The sequence below is a fragment of the Solanum dulcamara genome, chromosome 4 (genome assembly GCF_947179165.1).
Source record: "Solanum dulcamara chromosome 4, daSolDulc1.2, whole genome shotgun sequence".
Classification (NCBI taxonomy): Eukaryota; Viridiplantae; Streptophyta; class Magnoliopsida; order Solanales; family Solanaceae; genus Solanum; species Solanum dulcamara.
The window spans coordinates 5,292,369-5,310,800 of NC_077240.1; the positions used below are offsets into that span (position 1 = coordinate 5,292,369).

The window sequence follows — 18,432 nt, forward strand, 5'->3', positions numbered from 1 at the left end:
TATTTGTCTGTCAGTCTTGACTATATAATGTTATATATTTGTTGAGTACTTGGGTTATGAGTGGACATTTTACCCGAGGTTTTAATTTACCTTTTGTGATTCTTGTTAAAGTATATACTCGAGGTTTGGGCGCAAAGGGGGCAATTTTAAAGTGGTCTCCTCATTAATTATATAGAGAAGAACACTAATTGTGAAATTTACTTTAATTTTGAATCTCCCCTTGAGAAATCTTTTATTAGAAGTTTATATTACTAATTACTATTTCTGTCCCATATTAGTTGATCATTTTTCTTTTTACATGCATATTAAGAAATCATAAATAAGAAGACAATTTACTAATTCACCTCTTAAAAAACTTTTTGAAAATTTTTAAACAAATGTGAACACTTTAAAAAAGAATTAATTATAAGGGTAATATAGGAAAAAATTAATTAATGATTTTTTTTGATTTAGTAAGGTGAATAATTAATATGAAACAATTATATTTAAAAAGATGATCAACTAATATAAGTCGGAAGGAGTATGCTTTAAAAATGTAAACTTATTCTATTAGTAATTTATGTAATTACTTAAAAATAAATAATAATTTTCTCTTAACTATTTAAAATTGATAAGTAATTTGGTTTTTTAAATTTATTATTTAGTACTCTACTAAAAAGGAAGGAAGGAAGGGAGTACTTAAATGGACAGAGATTTAAGAAAGCGATAAAATACGCTAAAGCTAAACATACAAGTAATGCATTACACAGCTTATAAAATGACGCTCAAGAAACTTACGTTTGGGAAAGTTTAGAAATCTTCATTCTTTTCGCAACACTTTTTAAGGATGGACTGGTGTTTACTAGTTGAGAGAAAAAGAAAATGGAGACAAGAAATTGAAGAAGAACAACTGTTGTGAGTGAATTATGTATCTTTCTTTCTTTCTTTCTTTCTTTCTTTATATATGTTCTTTACATCAAGAAGAGCCATTGGGTCAAGAATTACGCTGAAATTTCACAGTTTCCATTGTCAACTGGGGCACTGATCGTCTTGCGTTTTCACAATTTATGTCCAAAAACTTTTTTCTGCGCAATTTATTGGATTTGGGGCTAAGAAATTACTGGACCGACACAAGTACAAACACAACGGATACTCACCGCACTTGCTTTACTGGCATCGGAAATCCTAACGCATCCATATCGGTAACAGCGCTTTTCATTAGACAGTTATGTGAATTGCCAACTTCAAGAAACGCATCTATTTTTGATGAATCGATTCCCTTTTAGTTGTTTCGGTTTGATTTTATCAACTATGTGACATTGATTTCAAGATTTTGTATTCTTTGATTAATCTTTGTTTAAGATTAAGTAGTTTATTTCTTTGAGTTCTTCATGTTTAAAAGGTTACAACTAGAGGTGTCCTGCTTTTGAGCCTATATATTGTCTTTAAGTGGACCTGACGGAGGGGCAATTGGTATCAACAAACAGTGAGTGGTCTAGTCGCAAGAAGAATGCTTTATGGTCCAGTCGCAATTACTATAGTCAATGCATATTCTGTAGTCTCCAGTCACGGTGTGTGTGTGTGTGTGTGTGTGTGTGTGTGTGTGTGTGTGTGTGTGGCGGTGGGAGTTATGATAATTGCCTTAGTTGTTGCTAATTTGATTTATAAGAAAAAGCGAATGACAATGTGCATTTGGAGACTCGAGAATTTACGGTTATGGTACTTTGCATGGAGGCTAATTACCATGTTTGACAGAGTGGGTTAAATGACACGCGTAGAGGATGAATGAGAGATGGTCACCTGAGATGGTTTGACCCATGTCATCCATAGACCTCCGGTTGCAACCGAGCCATAGGTGCGACAATAAAATGATTTAAGTTTACAGAACCAGATGTGGTAGATCTAAAATCACATGGAAAGAAGTTGTCTTATACAACCTACAAGCTCTCAAATTTTATGCAGATTAGGCTTGCTATACCTACTAGCTGGGTTGAGCTTAGTTGTTATTGTTATACTTATATTGGGGTCCAACATTTGTTAGGAGCCATTTTATTTGTTTAGAGACCCGTCTATCTCATACAGATCCGTGTTAGATTTAGGAGATCCTCTATTTTCAGGGGAAAAACATATTTACTTGAAAAAGAAATTTTTAGTATCAGAAATTGATCTGAAAGAGAGAAAAAAATATGGGTGCCTTATATTGTTAGTCGCAAATTATCCTGTGTGGTAATTTTCTTTCCTACCATATTTCTGATCCATTTTTCTGATACCTAGAAGTATGTGACAGTTAAAGGCCCCAACATTTTCTAAATATGTTCCCCTGAAACTTTGGTCGTGCTCTACTATTTTTCCTCTAACAATTGAATTTGTTCCTGCTAGAATCATTGGAAATGGGTACTTCTGGTTTCTCTTCTTGATCACGTTCTTCACTATTTTTCTGGAAGGTTGGTATAAAACTTAAGAGGCAATACTGTGCTAAACAATTTGATAAACTTTGCCTGCATCGTTTATGTAGCCTTGAAATTGCAACTGTTGGAGTTTTTGGTCAATATTCTTACCTTAATAAAAAAACGTTGTTGGTCAATATATTAGCTTTATGGTGCTACTTACTGTATTTTCTATTGCCTGTGAAGGTCTTTTACTGATACTTGTCATCATGGAAAATGCTTACTTGGATTCAACTGAAAACCTACAGATGTTACCACTTCCACCAGGGAGTTTTATTGATTGTGAAGAACTCATTCAACATGTTGGGGAGTTTGCAATATCCCAGGGATATGTTGTTACCATCAAACAGTCTAAGAAAGACAAAGTGGTAGTACTTGGCTGTGACAGAGGAGGTGTTTACAGGAATAGGCGTAAGCCTGCTGATGAGACATCTAGTGGACATTCTCGAAAAAGGAAGATGCAATCTCGTTTAACAAATTGTCCTTTTGAGCTTGTCGGTAAGAAGGAGGATGGCTTGTGGGTTCTTACGGTAAAAAGTGGATCACACAATCATGAAGCTTTAAAAGACATCTCGGAGCATCCCTCTGCTCAACGCTTCTCAGAGAATGAGGTTATGTTAATTAAAGAGATGACAGATTCTGGTTTAAAGCCACGTCAGCTTTTGAAGAGGCTGAGGCAGACTAATCCAGATCTTTTGTCGACACCAAAGCATGTTTACAACATTAAAGCTCAGCTACGACATGGGAATCTTAACGGTTGACCCTTCTTTACCATCCTTATCGTTTTGTGCTTGCTTTGCTTATCTCTTATAATCTAGTTCTATTGTTAATTCTTATTATTGGGAAGTGTATTTCATTTTTAGGTGATTATAGGTAATCCGTCTTTTCTTGTTAAATCCTTATTGTTTTATTTTGCATGCCTTGGTATACAAGGTTTTTCATCATTTTCTTGGAACTTCAAAAATCACAATCACTTCAAGGAGGAAGTTTTTCTACTAGACTTGATCGGTATCTTACCTTCGTTTGTTCTCCTGAATGGGCACGGGATTTATTGGTCCATATGGATTGTGGCAAAAGGCTGACATTGTGGTGAAAAGCTGAAGTTCTTCTCCAAGAAATGTCAGAGGCTTGGAAATTACACTAATTCTGACTTCTTGTACTGCAACTTCTTTGCTTTTACTAGTAAAAACAGATTTTCCTTAAGAGGGGTTGAAATTGACACCAGAAGGTTGAGAATACGGTGCTTGACCACATACAATAGACTGCTCCATGCTAAATGGAAAAAATAATTAGTGCAAACTCAGCTGCTTAGTTACACAACTTGTAAGATCTTCTTTTGAAGTACTCTGTTGTACATGACAGGAATGAATATGGGATGCTTTTGGTATAAGATTCCTGTTAGAGAGATAAGTTCATTGATGTTCAAATTTTGTCACATCAGCTCCCTGCATCCCCTTTTTGCCGTTAATTGTTTGGATCTTCTTTTATTTCACAGATGTGAAACTCGCTTATTATTTCTTGATGAATATTCTATGTCAGACTTTAGTGTACTAGTTCAACAACACCAAATTCACTTGTGATTTCTGTTTTCTTCCTGGGAAAAATGAGTTTGTGATACATCTTATGAATCTGTAACTTGTCAACTAGAATAAGCATAGTCATAAAGATATCAAAAAAAGAAAAAAAATAGGAATGAGCTTTCTTGTGGCATAGGTGGTAAGTGTATTTCATCTAGTATCACATCATGCGAGAATTCCCGGATCAATGAGTTGACTGTTTGCTTGAGTATCAACTTTATCAGGATGTTTTAACTTGGATATCATTAGTCATTTTTGCACACCTTAAGTGGTTAGATGTTAATTGTACGTGCTAGTACCACTATCATTTTTTAGCCATTGACCAGGACTGCTCTTGATGCGTAAAAATTACTGATGGCTAAAGAGTTTATTGCCTGTTAATTCAAGTTCTATGGGATATGTAAGTTTCAACAGGTTGTTTTAAGAAACTTCTACTCCTAAAGTTTTGACTTGATATTTTTCTCATACTGATTTATATTCTGGTGTTGCTTCAGTGAGGAGATTCAAAACTTTGAGGCCTTGTATATCTTTAGAAGGGAGCAGTCAGCCTGCAATGACTGCTGAGTCTTCTTGGAGGAGACACTATCCTCCGGTAAGGTTACTTGAATCTAGTCAACCATATTCCAAAGTATCTGTTTTATCGTGCTCTTATTTTTCTTTTCTTTGCCTCTTATCCTCAAGAGAGATGTTTTGACAAAATTTATTCCTTTAAAGCTAATAAGAATATCCCTTGAGAAGAAATTTTGTAACTTCCTCTTAACCTAGGAAAGTACTAAAGAGTAAAGTAGTCTTTAGTCACTTGTTTTTGCCAGATGCTAGTTCATTAGACTTGATAGGGAAATGATTCTCATCTAACATTTAGGAAATTTCTTTGGGTTCTGATCAATTAGCCTACTTAAAGTACTCCCATTAGTTATACGGTAATAGCTTTCTTTTAAGCAGTTCCAAAATGCAAATGCACTTGTGTGTGAAGTCAGAAGAAATGAGTAATAAGTTGTTTTGCTGAGTGATTAAGGGAGGAGCTTTAATGTGAAATTTGTTCCTAGACTTTGACCTCTCTGCTTCTATCTTGATTGTGTCAATATGTGCCATCAAAATTCTTCATATGTTTTGCTGTGTCTGCTTGTTTCTCTATCTTTCTAGTATCTGAATCTGCCTTTTTCATTCTCAGCTTTTTGCTATACTGAATTCCAAGTAAAATTGTTTCTGGTTGGATCACTAAGAATTACTGGAGATCTATGTTATTTATTTTTTTTGGCAAAGGAAGTTATGGGATTTAAAAGAATCTTTTTCAAGGATTTAGTAGTGAAGATCAATTTTTAATGGGTCTGTCTTAATATTCAGTACATTAAGACGAAACGATAAGCATATGTGAAAGTGGCTTTGGATGCCTCTGAAATTTCCAAATTCGTTTTACTGGGCACTTTAAGCTGCAGTCTGTATTGTTTTTGGATTCTTTCTCCTTGGTGTACATTTGTGAATGTGGCAATGATCATATTGATTTCAACTTTATGCTGAAATCACTCCATGACTGCGTTGCATCCTTCTTATGCCCTTTTTCTTTTTCTAACTCTGTTAAACTCTACAGAAGTCTGGACTTCCAGTTTGCTTGTTCATCTTTAAAGTGAAGGATGCTCAGTACTCCAGGATACTGCTTTTGATGCAACAAATGATTCCTCCTTTTGATAAGGATAGCATGAGCTAATTTTATTCTGTATTAGGGAAAAATAACTTTCTTTAGTTTACAGGGCTTTTGCCTTAACACTTTTTAATAACCTTCCTTCCATATCCTAAGTTGTTTTTGTTTTGTTGGGAGCAAAAATGGTGTATAATCCTTCTCTTTTATCTCTGGGATGCAGGCATAGTAAGTGTTCCAATCTTTGAGTTTAATGGATGTTCTTTCTTTGTCCAAACTTCTCTTGCAGAGGAACCCTAATCTTATTGGTGGTAGATTTGTCGACTCGCAATCATCTACATCGGTTGATGTAATAAACCCTGTAAGTGCAGCTGTACAAATATGGAGTACAATTTTCTTTGGTGGAATACTTTTAGCTAGCTTTTTCTGACTGAAAATCTAATGATAGGCAACACAACAAGTGGTCTCACAAGTTCCTTTAAGTACGTGTGAAGAATTTAAGCCCGCTGTGTTTGCAGCTAAAAGAGCTTTCCCATTGTGGCGGCACACACCAGTTGCAACTCGTCATCTGATCATGTTCAAGCTTCACGAACTTATCCAGAGAGACATTGTGTTGGTATCTTGGGATTTCAGTCATTCTTATATGGTAAACATATTTTGGTGTTTTCTTATAGAAGTGGTCACAATTATCATCTAGGATAAGCTTGCCTTCGCCATAGCTACTGAGCAGGGTAAGACTTTGAAGGATGCTTGCAGTGAAGTGCAACGTGGGCTAGGTGAGTACCTTATTTTTTTTCGTATTGAGAGTTAGACGTGCTCTTCTACATTCCTTTGGAATTTGAATTCGTGCTATCTGAATGAGTTTAGTAGTAAATCTTTTCTTATCATAAAGTAACATTTTGAAAATTGCAAATTAGAAGGCCTTCTTTTACATTTTTTAGTGTGGAAATTGTTCGATCAGTCTTGAGCGAACATGTATTGCTATTTTGTTGCCTAATAATCTAAAATTTTGTACAATGTTCATCGGCTGCCCAAATTGAGTGAATAACCTTGAAATCCTTATGGTACTAGTGATTTATTATTTTAACCTAGCTAATAGCTAATCTGTGAGAGCTAGTGGTTTTACGCGCCTCTGTCCGTCGCAAGTTAAAGTGGTGTGGACTTGCTTTTCCAGAGATAGTGGAGTGTGCTTGTGGTGGGGCACTGCTGCAGACAGGGGAGTTTGTTTCAAACATGTCAAACGAAATCGATACTTTTAGTATCAGAGAGCCTGTTGGAGTTTGTGCAGGAATATGCACGTTCACATTCCCCGCTATGATTCCATTGTGGGTAAGCCTCACACCTGCTTTCGATGTCTTCTCTCAGGATCTACTGATGTCTCTTGGATGATCTTTGGGGTTTGATTATTGAAGATGTTAGGAAGCTTGGCTTTTTATCATCAATTAGCCCTTAGAGAAGTCTAGCAGATGTTTTGTTCAAAAGAAGCTTATGTTAACTGCACATTTTTTTTAAACCACTTATTTGTTTCTTCTCTCTCAACTCTCAAGGTTTGGGCTGTTTGGCAAGTGGTAAGACAGTATTGTTAACTAACTGATGACTTTGATGGTGAGTTCTTTTGTAGATTTTCCCAGCTGCGATTTCATGTGGCAATACATTCATTCTAAAACCATCTGAGAAAGCTCCAGGTATTGGTTGTTTTAGATGAAAATTTAAGGGTGAATAGCTCTGAAGGTGGTTAGTTTTACCTATAACCATTTTCTTGTCGCATATATTCTTGTCAGAAGAAACTAGTATGGTTATTAACTGCTTATAATGAGCCAGTAGTTTTCTTTTTATCCATAAGAATGAAGGTATATGGATGCTGTAGTGACTAGTACGCCATAAGCTAATGAAAATTTTCCGAACCAACTGTACTGGTCATGTGCATTGCAAATGAATTTCTTCTTTAAGCATATCAAATTGAGAAATACGATAATGTGGACAACCAATATAGGATACAACCATAATTCAAAATTTGAAATTGCCCATAGTATCTATGCCCATATACAACGTATTTGATCTCACTGCACTAACGCAACGTATCAACGTTTAGTGAATTTGAAGATACATTGGTTACTTTCATTTATTGTTAACTATTTTATTTTATGCCAAATGTCATGTTGCATTATGTCAATTTTTTAAAAATTACTAGTTTAGCTATGTTTTCAAAATCTATATAATGAAAAATACTGTGAACTAGAGCAGCTGAAAATTTTCATATTGGTAACTTCTCCAGTTTTATTTTCAAAATATTTATCAATTGGCATAGATATATCTAAATTGGATAATTGTGACCTCAAAAGTCAAGCTTTGCCACATGAGGGTGGGAGTGGATAATACACATGTAGTTTAATCCTTTACTAATTCAATATTAAATTTTGAATTAATTGAGGAACTGAGAACTTTTTAGCTTTTCCCCATTATATGGCGATCTTTGACTAGACACGAAATTCAAGAACAAAAGAAAGACTTGCCAAACTTGTGATCTTAAAGATGCTATGACATTTCTGTGGCTATATAAGCATGTACTAAAGGGTAAAATGAAAATTTTAAAGTTAATTGTTTACAAATATGGGAAGGTGTCATTTTTTTGAAACAAACGAGGAAAGAGCATCATGTTAAATGGAACATATGAAGTAATAGTTAAGGAAAGAGGACTAACTTTTTGAATAGAAGAAATATGAAGTATGTCATTTTTGGACTTTGTTAGCGCCGTGAACCATGGTGGTACTGCTATAATTTATCTTTAATGTAGGCTAACATGTTCTTTACTTCAAAAGCCTTCTGGCTTTTGCTTTTGTAATTAGGCAGGCACCTTTCAATTGCCTTTATATTAATGACAACATCTTACTTCATCAAACAACAAAAGTATGTCATTTTTTTGGGTAGGAGGGTCTAGTATGTATTCAGTACTTATGAATTTACCTTCTTTTCTTTCAGGGGCTTGCATGATACTAGCAGAGTTAGTAATGGAAGCTGGTTTGCCTAATGGTGTCGTAAATATTGTCCATGGCACCAATCTAAGCTCCACTTTCGATGATTTAACAATCACCATTTGCTCATTAACTTCCTTAATTTAAGGTCAATAACACATATCGGATTGTTATTTGGACTGGTTCTCGATCGTCACTTGCATCACATATCTGATTGTTGTTTGGACTGGTTCTCGATCTTCACTTGCATGCATTGAATTGTTTGATTTGTTGATAAATCAGTTCTCTAAATTTTGGAAGCTGTGTTTGACCTCATATAAAAATATTTGTCATCTTCTGTTATTATAGAATTTATTCTTGGCACATGTTTTTGATTAACATGATACATTGTTGGTGCAGGACATTGTAAATGCCATCTGTGATGATGACGATATTGAAGTTTTGTCTTTTGTTGGTACTGATGCTGTAAGTTTGACCCTTGGGTAAACACCTTTAATGTCTGAAAATTGTTGCATTTTTTTTTGTACATTCTTTGGGGTTAAAACATTCCTCGACGTAACGATGTATAGATGCAGTGTTTCATTCTTTGGATCTCTGACCCTTGCATAACCCTGTATTAGTTCCTTCTGGTCACTCTAATTCTGCCTTAAGTATAATGACTAAATTTTGATAGAGAATATTGAAAACAACCTATCAACTTACTAACTTATCAAACACAGAGAGGATAAGCTGAGAAAGTTTGGAAGCGAGTAAATAATAAAAATATTCTCTAGAAGAAATTTAGTCATTAAAGGTAACCAACCATAGCAAGCATATATAAGCTACAGATCATGCTTCAATACTGTTATACTCCTCCTATCCCCAACTGGAAACAAAACAGAAAGAAAATGACAAGTTGCAGGATCTTATTGTAAGGGTGATTTGCACTGTTTAATAATCTAAGTATCTTCTAAGAATGAAAAAAGGAAAATGAACCCAAATCAAAAAGGGAAAAAATAAAATGAAAAGGGACTGCAACACCAAGTATGATGGGAAGATACGGTAAGCAACTAGGGAAAATCAAGTCTACTTATAGTGGTAATGTGTATGATTCCAGATATATGCTTTTATTTATTGTGAAAACTCTACAGCCTTCATACCTTTCCCCTCTTGATTGCATTCACCTATTTTATGATTTGCATCTTCTTTATCATGTTCATAACATATTCCTTATTTTCTTACAATTCAAGGCTCAACTGTATATTAGTGGCAGACCATTTGCGAACTACAGTAAATGTGCTAAGGTAAATATAGATACTCTTGCTCCATGGATCTTTCATTTGTCTTGATGTACCATGTGAATAGATGTAATGTGGGTGTGGGTAGTTATGCTGAATTTTTCTTTTAAATTGATGAATCAGATTATTATTTTTTGCACTACACCCAGATGATGTGATCTTCACAGAAGTGTTTTAAGTGGCTTCCCTCACCCTACACTTTCATCTGGCGTGAGCTTCCTCAGTTTGTGGGATGTTAGCGATAATTAAGCCTCACCAAAAGTCTTACCAACTCGCTACACTAATTTCATCTTACACCAAAAGTATAAAGGAAATAAAAGAGAACTCTTGACCACATTTGTGGATTCTCTATTCGTTCAAGAGTTTTCCTGTGTTTTTCACTCCACAAAATCCAAAAAATACAGACGGATCGGTCTTCCATAACCGTTTTTCTCTTTCATAATCTCCTTCAATTTTCTGGTTAGGCTATGAAATCAAACTACTATCTCCGTCTGCAACAAAATTCAGAATTTGTACCAGACGCTTCCATCTTCGACGACAACATGATCAAAACATTGACTTTGTTTCTCACTTCCAATTTCACATTAGACGTCTCTATTATTCACAAAAGTTAAAATAATCTTCACACAAGTCACTATCTTTCTGAAAAAGTCCACGCACTAGACCTGTATCCCTTCTAATAATTGGGCCAGGCAGGTAGGTACCTCTCTGTTGGATCTCACCGGATTTATGTCCGTCCAATCTAGTAATGGGAGTGTCGTATTTCTCTCTCTTCGCCATATACTAACTTGCGATGTCAGATCACTCCAGATTTTCTCTAGAAGTATCTGTGATCGCCAGGAGTACTTTTGAGGACTTGATTTGGCTGACAAAGTTTTGAGAGAAGAGTTTCTCTCTAAGTAGCTGCTTGCTTTATGTAGATCTTTAAAATGTACTGGATAATCAGAAAAAGGAAAAAAATGTTCGTGATACTTGTACATGGCCATATTCATACATACTGGTAAACAAGTCCATGCAACATAGTCTAATTGTTGTTAACTCACTAGTTAGAATAGGAATAGGTATATACAATCCTACTTAAAATATGAATATGAATATGAATAGTAATAGGAATAGAAATAGTAAATAGTATCCTCCTTGGTAAAAGATTGTATTGTAGTGTCTATAAATAGGGTTTCTATGTAGTAATGTAGATACACAAGTCAATAATATTTTTCACCTATAATTATCACATGGTATCAGAGCCTCCACGATCTTGGTAAATTAAAGAGCCTTCGCTGCCGGCGGGCGGCTATTACTCATAGATGCCGCCTGTCCGGCCAATGGTTATGTTAGCAAAAGTTTGGGTCACCGTATATCTTTTTGGTGACTATTTTCTCATATCTAATTTGCATAGCACCGTGCATCTTTCCGGTGACTACTTTTTCATATTTAGTTTGCGTAGTACCGTGCATTTTTCTGAACTACTTTCTCATATCTATTTGTGTAGCACCGTGCATCATTCCGGTGACTACTTTCTCATATCCGATTTGTGTAGTACTGTGCCATCTTTTCGGTGGCTATTTTTTCATATCCGATTTGCATAGCACCGTGCCATCTTTTCAGTGACTACTTTCTGATTTGTGTAGGGTCGTGCCACCATTCCGACCCTACCCATATAATCATTCTCTTTCTTAGTAGGGTCATGCCATCATTCCGACCGTACCCATATAATTTTATTTCTCAGATTGTGACCACTTTTAGCCATCAAATCTAATAATCCAGCGCATAAGCATGTTTCAGCCAGTTTTTCCGTGACTTTCTTGTTTAATGTCGACTCGTCTATTGATTCCAAGATGATCCATTTATTTTATATCAGATTTTGAGCAAGTTTTAGTATCGCTGCATTGTGAAGAAGTCTACATGGAGCAACCACTTGATTTTGTTGCTCGGGGGGGAGTTTGGTAGGCTTGTATGTCGATTGTGTAAGTCACTCTATGGTCTGAAAGAGTCTTCTCAAGTCACTCTATGGTCTGAAACAGTCTTCTCTAGCTTGGTTTGGGAAGTTCAACATTGCAATTCAGGAATTTATCAATCTGTGTTTTATTGATCTTTGTTGGAGGCTCAAATTCATGGTACTTATCTTAATTCTCCAATTTTTCATCCGATCTACTCTCTTTTCTGCCTTTTTCCTTAAATTCCAGTCTGTCTGTTGTTTGGTGCGGAGTACTGGCTAGTCAAGAACTCTCATGTTCAGAAAATGCATATTGTGGAGATGAGGATGTTGAGATGGGTGTGTGGACATACTAGGAGGGATAAGATTAAGAACAAGGTTATTCGGGAGAAGGTGAGAGTGGCCTCTGTGGCAGACAAGATGAGAGAAGCGAGATTGAGATGGTTTGGGCATGTGCAGAGGAGGTGTGTCGACACCCCGATTAGAAGGTGCGAGCGGTTGAATTTGGGGGCTATGCAGAGGGGTAGGGGTAGACTGAAAAAGTATTGGGGAGAGGTGATTAGACAGGATATGACGCAACTTCGTATCACCGAGGACATGACCTTAGATAGAAAAGAGTGGAGGTCGCGTATTAGGGTAGAAGGCTAGCACAGATAGAATGTTGTATTGCCCTGTGACGGTTTAGGGTTGGTCTTAGGTCTAGGCGTGACAGTTTAGTTGTGTTGTTACTGCCCTCTGACTGTCTTTTTTTTTTTTTTTGTTCTCATCTTGTAGAATTTGCAGCGCTTCTTGTTTTAGCCGATATGGTGTATATATATTATTGTTCCCTCTTTCTCGGGATAGGTACTTTTGAGCCGAGGGTCTTTCGAAAACAACCTCTCTATCTCCATGAGGTAATGGTAAGGTCTGCGTACACTTTATCCTCTCCAGACCCCACTTGTAAGATTTCACTGGGTATGTTGTTGTTGAAGGTGACTGTATGTTATTTTCTTCACTGATAATTCTTGATGTCAAAAAGATTGTCACTTAATAAAAGTTCGTTCCTCTGGTATGTATGCATGACTACCATTAGTCTCCTTTTGTGAAGAAAACTCCACCTCGCCCTTCTAGCAGGGGCGGACCCACATGGACACCAGGGGGTTCATCCGAACCCCCTTCATTAAAAAATTACACTATATATATAAGATAATTTTTTTAATTTATGTGTATATATTTAATATTGAACCCCCTGAGCATAAGCCAAAGGACTAGCTTAGTGGCAAAGAGGGTTCAATATTTTGCCTTAGCTTGTCTCAGCTCGCGGGTTGGATTCCTAATAAGCACATTTTTTTTCCTGATTTTAGGTAATAAAATGCTGAACCCCCTTCATAAAATTCCTGGTTCCACCACTGCGGCTTCTAGATAGTCCAAGAAATCAAATGCTATGCACCGTAAGGATAAAAAGCATCCAAAGTTGCTCAAATAACATGCTTGTAAATCTTTTAGGTATATAAACTCAAAATTGAGGTATGTCTCTAATACTTCAAGTTAAAGCACTTTCATAGTAGACAAACTTACATGCTACTTTAACTTCAGACAAGTGGATGATCACAGTTAGAGGAGTAACGAATTTAGAATTTTAAGACTTATGATAGCTTGATGGGAGGTTTTTTGACTTATTAAAGCTAAAGAAAGATTTAGCACTCCATTCATTTTGCTTAAGATTTAAGCAACCAATTGTGAGTTTTTGTAAATTCAAAAGTTCTTCGATAGAGGGTGTGTTTGGTATGGAGGAGAACATTTTATGTTTCCAATTTTTCCATGGTCGGTTGATCAAATATTTTGGAGAACATTTTCTCTAGGAAATCAAATTGCTTAAAAATAAGGAAAATGACTTCTCTAATGAAGGTATGGAAAACAAGTTTCACAAGTGGTATTCCACATTGATTATGACTTCCCACCCTCCAACACGCTTCATCTTCACCCTTACCTCAATAGGCCCCCATCCCCACCACCCCACACCCCCTGCCTCCAACCCCTACCTCCCTCAGTATTTGTTTAGATTATATACAAATGCTTTTAGATAATTATTGTTTGCTTACATACCGAACACAAGAAAATAAGTAAGAAATCCACTTATTTTCCTAGAAAACATTTTCCATATAAAACATTTCCCTTGGTACCGAACACACCCTGAGTTGAGTTCAAACTTCATTAGCAAATACTCCCTTTGTTCCAGGTAATGTGTCACTTTCTTCCTATTAGTCTTTTCCAAGAATGGCTCCTTTTTGTGTTGTATGGGGAGGAAGGTCTTTGTCAGCACCAAAGGGTGTGTCCTAAGTCAATGAAGTAGTGGGAAACCCTGAGACTATGGTTCAAATCCCAATGTAGACAAAAACCACTTAGTGATTTCTTCCCATCTGCGTAAGCCTTGTTGAACAAAGTTACTCGGTAGGTGTGCTAGAGGAAGGTACCAAGTAGCCAGTGGAATAGTTGAGTAAGCGCAGACACCACCGTTATCAAAGGAAAATAAGGAAGGTCATTGCTTATAGTTTGAGGTTTTGGACTATAGGGTGTTTCCCTCTTCCTTTTCTGGTAAATGCAAAAAAAAAAAAGGAATAGATGAGTTTAAGTTCAGTAATTTAATTAGTTTAGTAAGGTTCAAGACTAAGGTATTGGCTAGTGCATTTTAGTGGTGAACTTGTATATCCTTTACCAAGTTCAAGTTGATCTTATACTTTTTACTGCTCCAATCTTTATCTCAAGGCTCATGTTGTGCGAGATAGCATTTCATTTTGATGTTGCTTCTCAGTTATTTGATTAGTGCATGTTAACTGTATTTTTATGCCGAGTGTCTTAATTATTCCTGACAGGGAAGATAAACTAACAGAACGTGCAAAGGTACTAAAAGTAAATGCTGGAACTGAACCTGGTGCAGACCTCGGACCAGTAATCAGCCAACAGGTGCATACATTGACTCTAATTTCTACTCCGATAGGAAATTTGCAGTTAGTAGTGGAATATCTGGAGTTTGTACTGCAAAATTACCATGTATTTATTGCTTTTCGTCGAGTAACTTCAGTACTTTGCTGAATTCTAGTGCTACTTTTAGTTCTCCTTCTTGGCTTCATTGATCTGATTATTTGGTGTGGCATTCATAGGTCAAGGAACGGATATCCAAGCTAATCCAAGCAATTGTTGATAGTGGAGCCAAACTAGTTCTTGATGGAAGACAAATTGCGGTAATTTCACTACTTTGCTGTTTTGTGTTTTCGATTTTTATGCTTCAGGAGTTGTTTGATGGAGATAACCTCCCGCCCTCCCATAAAAAAAGGGACCCTGGGTGAAAAGAGACCTGAGCTGATTTAAAAAATATTGAACTTGAAAGATTTGTTGAAAGAAACTATTAAACTCGATGAATCTGTGACGGTTGGTATTGTATTTAGATGTATTGTATATTGTATTGTCCTGATAGTTCTTTCTCGTGAGTTATACTTGCAGTTGCAATAGTTCTTCTGAAGACATAACAAATAGAACTGATTGCAATAGGAAGTCAGATAGAGTCATGTTTTCTATCTCCACTTGTAAGAGGCCGTAAGTAGAATACAAGGTATCAAATGTTCAAAAAGAAGAATAGAGGTACCCCTTTCCACTCACGGGATAGATAGAGGCAGGAAGACTACAGTTTCATACTTCTATTATAGGCAGTTAACCAACCCCTTCTACGAATAACCTATTGGCAAGGTTGATGGGTAGGTTGCGAGACTGTATTCACCATCGATCATTCCAGCTCGCCATATCGAGGGCCGGTTAAGGCATTCGGGGTAGGCTATTGGAGAAAGATCTTCTCGCTACTTTGGTATCAGTTTCTCCTAATCTTATTTCCTTAATTGAGGTCATGTTTCATGTCTCCAAATTAACTTCCTTCAATTGGCTAAATCTGTAAGATTCTTGTTTGCGTTTTTTCCTGATTGACCAGACATGTTAGTTTGATTCCTTGGTCATCTTTCTGCAAGTAAAGATAAAATAGGTAGTGTTGCAGACTTTCCACCATAAGTTTATTCTTTTGGTTGTCAGTCAGTGGCAATGGTTGCATTTTCTTTGAGAAACTCTTAGACATAGGAGAAGGAATGTGATCTAAAATGGAGTTCGTTTTTGCAACTTAAAGGTACCAAAGCTTCTTTCTTCTCTCTTAAACATTTGTGGATGACAAAAGAGGTTTCAAAATATGAATTGGGCAACTTCATTGGTCCCACAATATTATCTGATATCAAAGAAAACATTGAATGTTCCAAGGTAGTATCTAGTTTAATTCCTTGGGTATTTTCATGCATGCATAGAAAAACTTTATTCTTGAGTACTATTTTTCCTTTTGTGTGCAGGAGGAGCTACTAGGTCCTGTTCTTCTTTGTATGCAGGTTTGTCCTATGTTCTAAGGTTCCTGTTCTTTTGGTGCATTTTTTGTGAATATCACTGGACCTCTCACCTCTTGGTCGTTCAAGTGCAGGCTAATAGCATAGATGAGGCCATTAACTTTGTGAACCAAAATAAGTATTTCTCCATTACTTTATAAAATCTGTGTGAAGTTTTTTGTTTTATCTTGATCTCATCTTTTACACCGCTTTTATGAAGAAAATATTGCTATGGAACATCTATCTTCACAGGCTCCAGGGCTCTTGCGAGGAAATTCCAGATTGAGATTGAAACAAGGCAGGTAGGACATCCCTTTTTTACTTTTATCTTGTGATTCACACTTCCTGGTCAATCAAAAAGGATACTAAGGAATACTTCCCAGGAGGTGAGATACCGAGTTGACTGATACATGTGTTGGCAGGTATTTAGTGGGTAGTCAAGGTGCCCACAAATAAACCCAGAAATCACCATTATAAAGAAAATCTTAATTATAAATAGAAAAACTGGGAAACTTGTCGGAAAATCTAAACAATTTTTCGCATATTGATGGACTCAGGTTTGCATAAATACTGCTGTTCTTGCTCCTTTGCCCCTCTTCCCTTTCGCAGGCTCAGAGTTGTCTTTTGCTGGGGATCTCAATGCCATTAGTAAACATACTCGGAAGATATGCCTTTGTTCCTATTATCTACAAATTTTTCCTGTATCTTAATTGTCTAAATTGAGCTGTGAGCTACGCAGGCAAACCTGGTGTACACTTTTACACCCAAGTAAAGACAGTGACTCAGCAGTGGAAGTAATTCCCCAGTAGTGAAGGAGGATCGCCAACCTTAACGTCAAACTACCGTCAAAGTAATGATGGACTGTCTCAGGGACTGCAAGCTCCAAGTTATCAGAATGGCGATGGTGATTATCAAAACGGCGATGGAATATCTCCTCAGGGATTACAATCTATTGATTACCAAAGTGGTGATGGAGCATCTCTGCTGTTACAATCAAGGGATTTCTCAAATGGAGATGGAGTCCATCTGCCTTTACACCCAAAGGATTTTTCGGTGTGTGATGGTGAATCTCTGGGAGATCATTCAAGGAATATCCCAAGTGGTAATGACATATCCCCAACAATACCAATATCTGATAGATCTCATTGGACATTGACCTTTTGACTAGCAATTATTTATCTTTGGAACTAGAAAAATGTGAATATTATTTATAATTTTGCTTGCTAAAGGTTTAGGTTTCTCCAATATGGTTCTTCCTTAAATTGATCAGCAAAACTATATTTTGTTGGTTCCTTCTTGATTGATGGACTTTTCTGGCGTTGATAGTTATGAGGATCCATATATGAAGATTGAATTGATTAGAAGTGTTAAAGGTTTGTCTTTATAAGACTAGAAACATCGAATTCGACTTTAAAATCTTCATCTTAAGCAGTTTTTGGTTTAATCTCCGATGGGTGAGCTATAAAATACTGATACTAGTTGAAGAATAATCTGAACGTTACATAGAACTCAAAATGTCTAACTTGTCCAAGTTTCAACCTTATTTTCCTTTTGTTCTTTTTGAAATAAACCAAGTCATTTACAAGGTATTTATCATATTACTATTGTCTTCACTTAAATAAAGTGCCTTTAACTGACTTGGAGATTTTTTAAAATAATTAGTCTGAAATTTAAATGGTGGAGGTGGTTGGTAGTAGGGATTGATTGCAATGGTGGTAGTCGTTGATAGTGATGGTGGAGGTGGCGGCGGTGATGATGATAGTGGATATAATTACAATGGTAGGAGGTGATAGGTGTGGTAATGACGGACAATAATGGTTGATAGCAGAGGTGGTTGTGGCAGGGTGGACCCACTTTATGACAAGGGGTAATAGTCAAGCTAAACTTAAAATCGTAATGTTTAAAATTTATCTGTTCTTCACTCTAATTTATTCACCTATTCTCTCCCTTAAATATTGACACCGCTTATGAAAAATTATGCGTACGACACTGGTTCAATAGTGGTAGTGATTTTAATGATAAAGATAGTGAATGGTGGTGGTTAATAATTGTGGATAGAGTAGTGATGGTTGGTGATTGGCGATTGGCGATGGTAATAATGATTGACAATAGTGATGGTGCTTGCTGTGAACAGAGGTAATGAGTGGTAGTGGCTAATAGTTGTGAATTGAGTGATAGTTGAAAATTATTTCAAAATTTTAATAATTAAAATTTATTTAG

General features: G+C 36.3%; 1 protein-coding gene across 1 annotated transcript; it reads left to right on the top strand.

The window, feature by feature from the left end:
* The first annotated feature begins 900 nt into the window (after positions 1-900).
* Positions 901-17,457, top strand: LOC129887998 (methylmalonate-semialdehyde dehydrogenase [acylating], mitochondrial-like). The gene is made up of 18 exons (XM_055963256.1): positions 901-1,181; positions 2,675-3,182; positions 4,498-4,595; positions 5,929-6,000; positions 6,088-6,255; positions 6,337-6,415; positions 6,814-6,968; positions 7,261-7,324; positions 8,619-8,755; positions 9,011-9,093; positions 14,674-14,872; positions 14,962-15,042; positions 15,091-15,143; positions 15,302-15,384; positions 15,969-16,096; positions 16,183-16,218; positions 16,308-16,351; positions 16,433-17,457. Exons 1-18 carry the CDS (start codon positions 1,047-1,049, stop codon positions 16,545-16,547), a joined length of 2,238 nt encoding a protein of 745 aa, XP_055819231.1. The 5' UTR covers positions 901-1,046; the 3' UTR covers positions 16,548-17,457.
* Positions 17,458-18,432: the final 975 nt, after the last annotated feature.

Coding starts and splice junctions, on each gene's coding strand:
- LOC129887998 (XM_055963256.1), top strand. CDS start 1,047: ATGTCCAAAAACTTTTTTCTGCGCAATTTATTGGATTTGGGGCTAAGA. Junction 6,256..6,336: donor TCCAGAGAGACATTGTGTTG/GTATCTTGGGAT, acceptor ATTATCATCTAG/GATAAGCTTGCCTTCGCCAT. Junction 6,416..6,813: donor TGAAGTGCAACGTGGGCTAG/GTGAGTACCTTA, acceptor TTGCTTTTCCAG/AGATAGTGGAGTGTGCTTGT.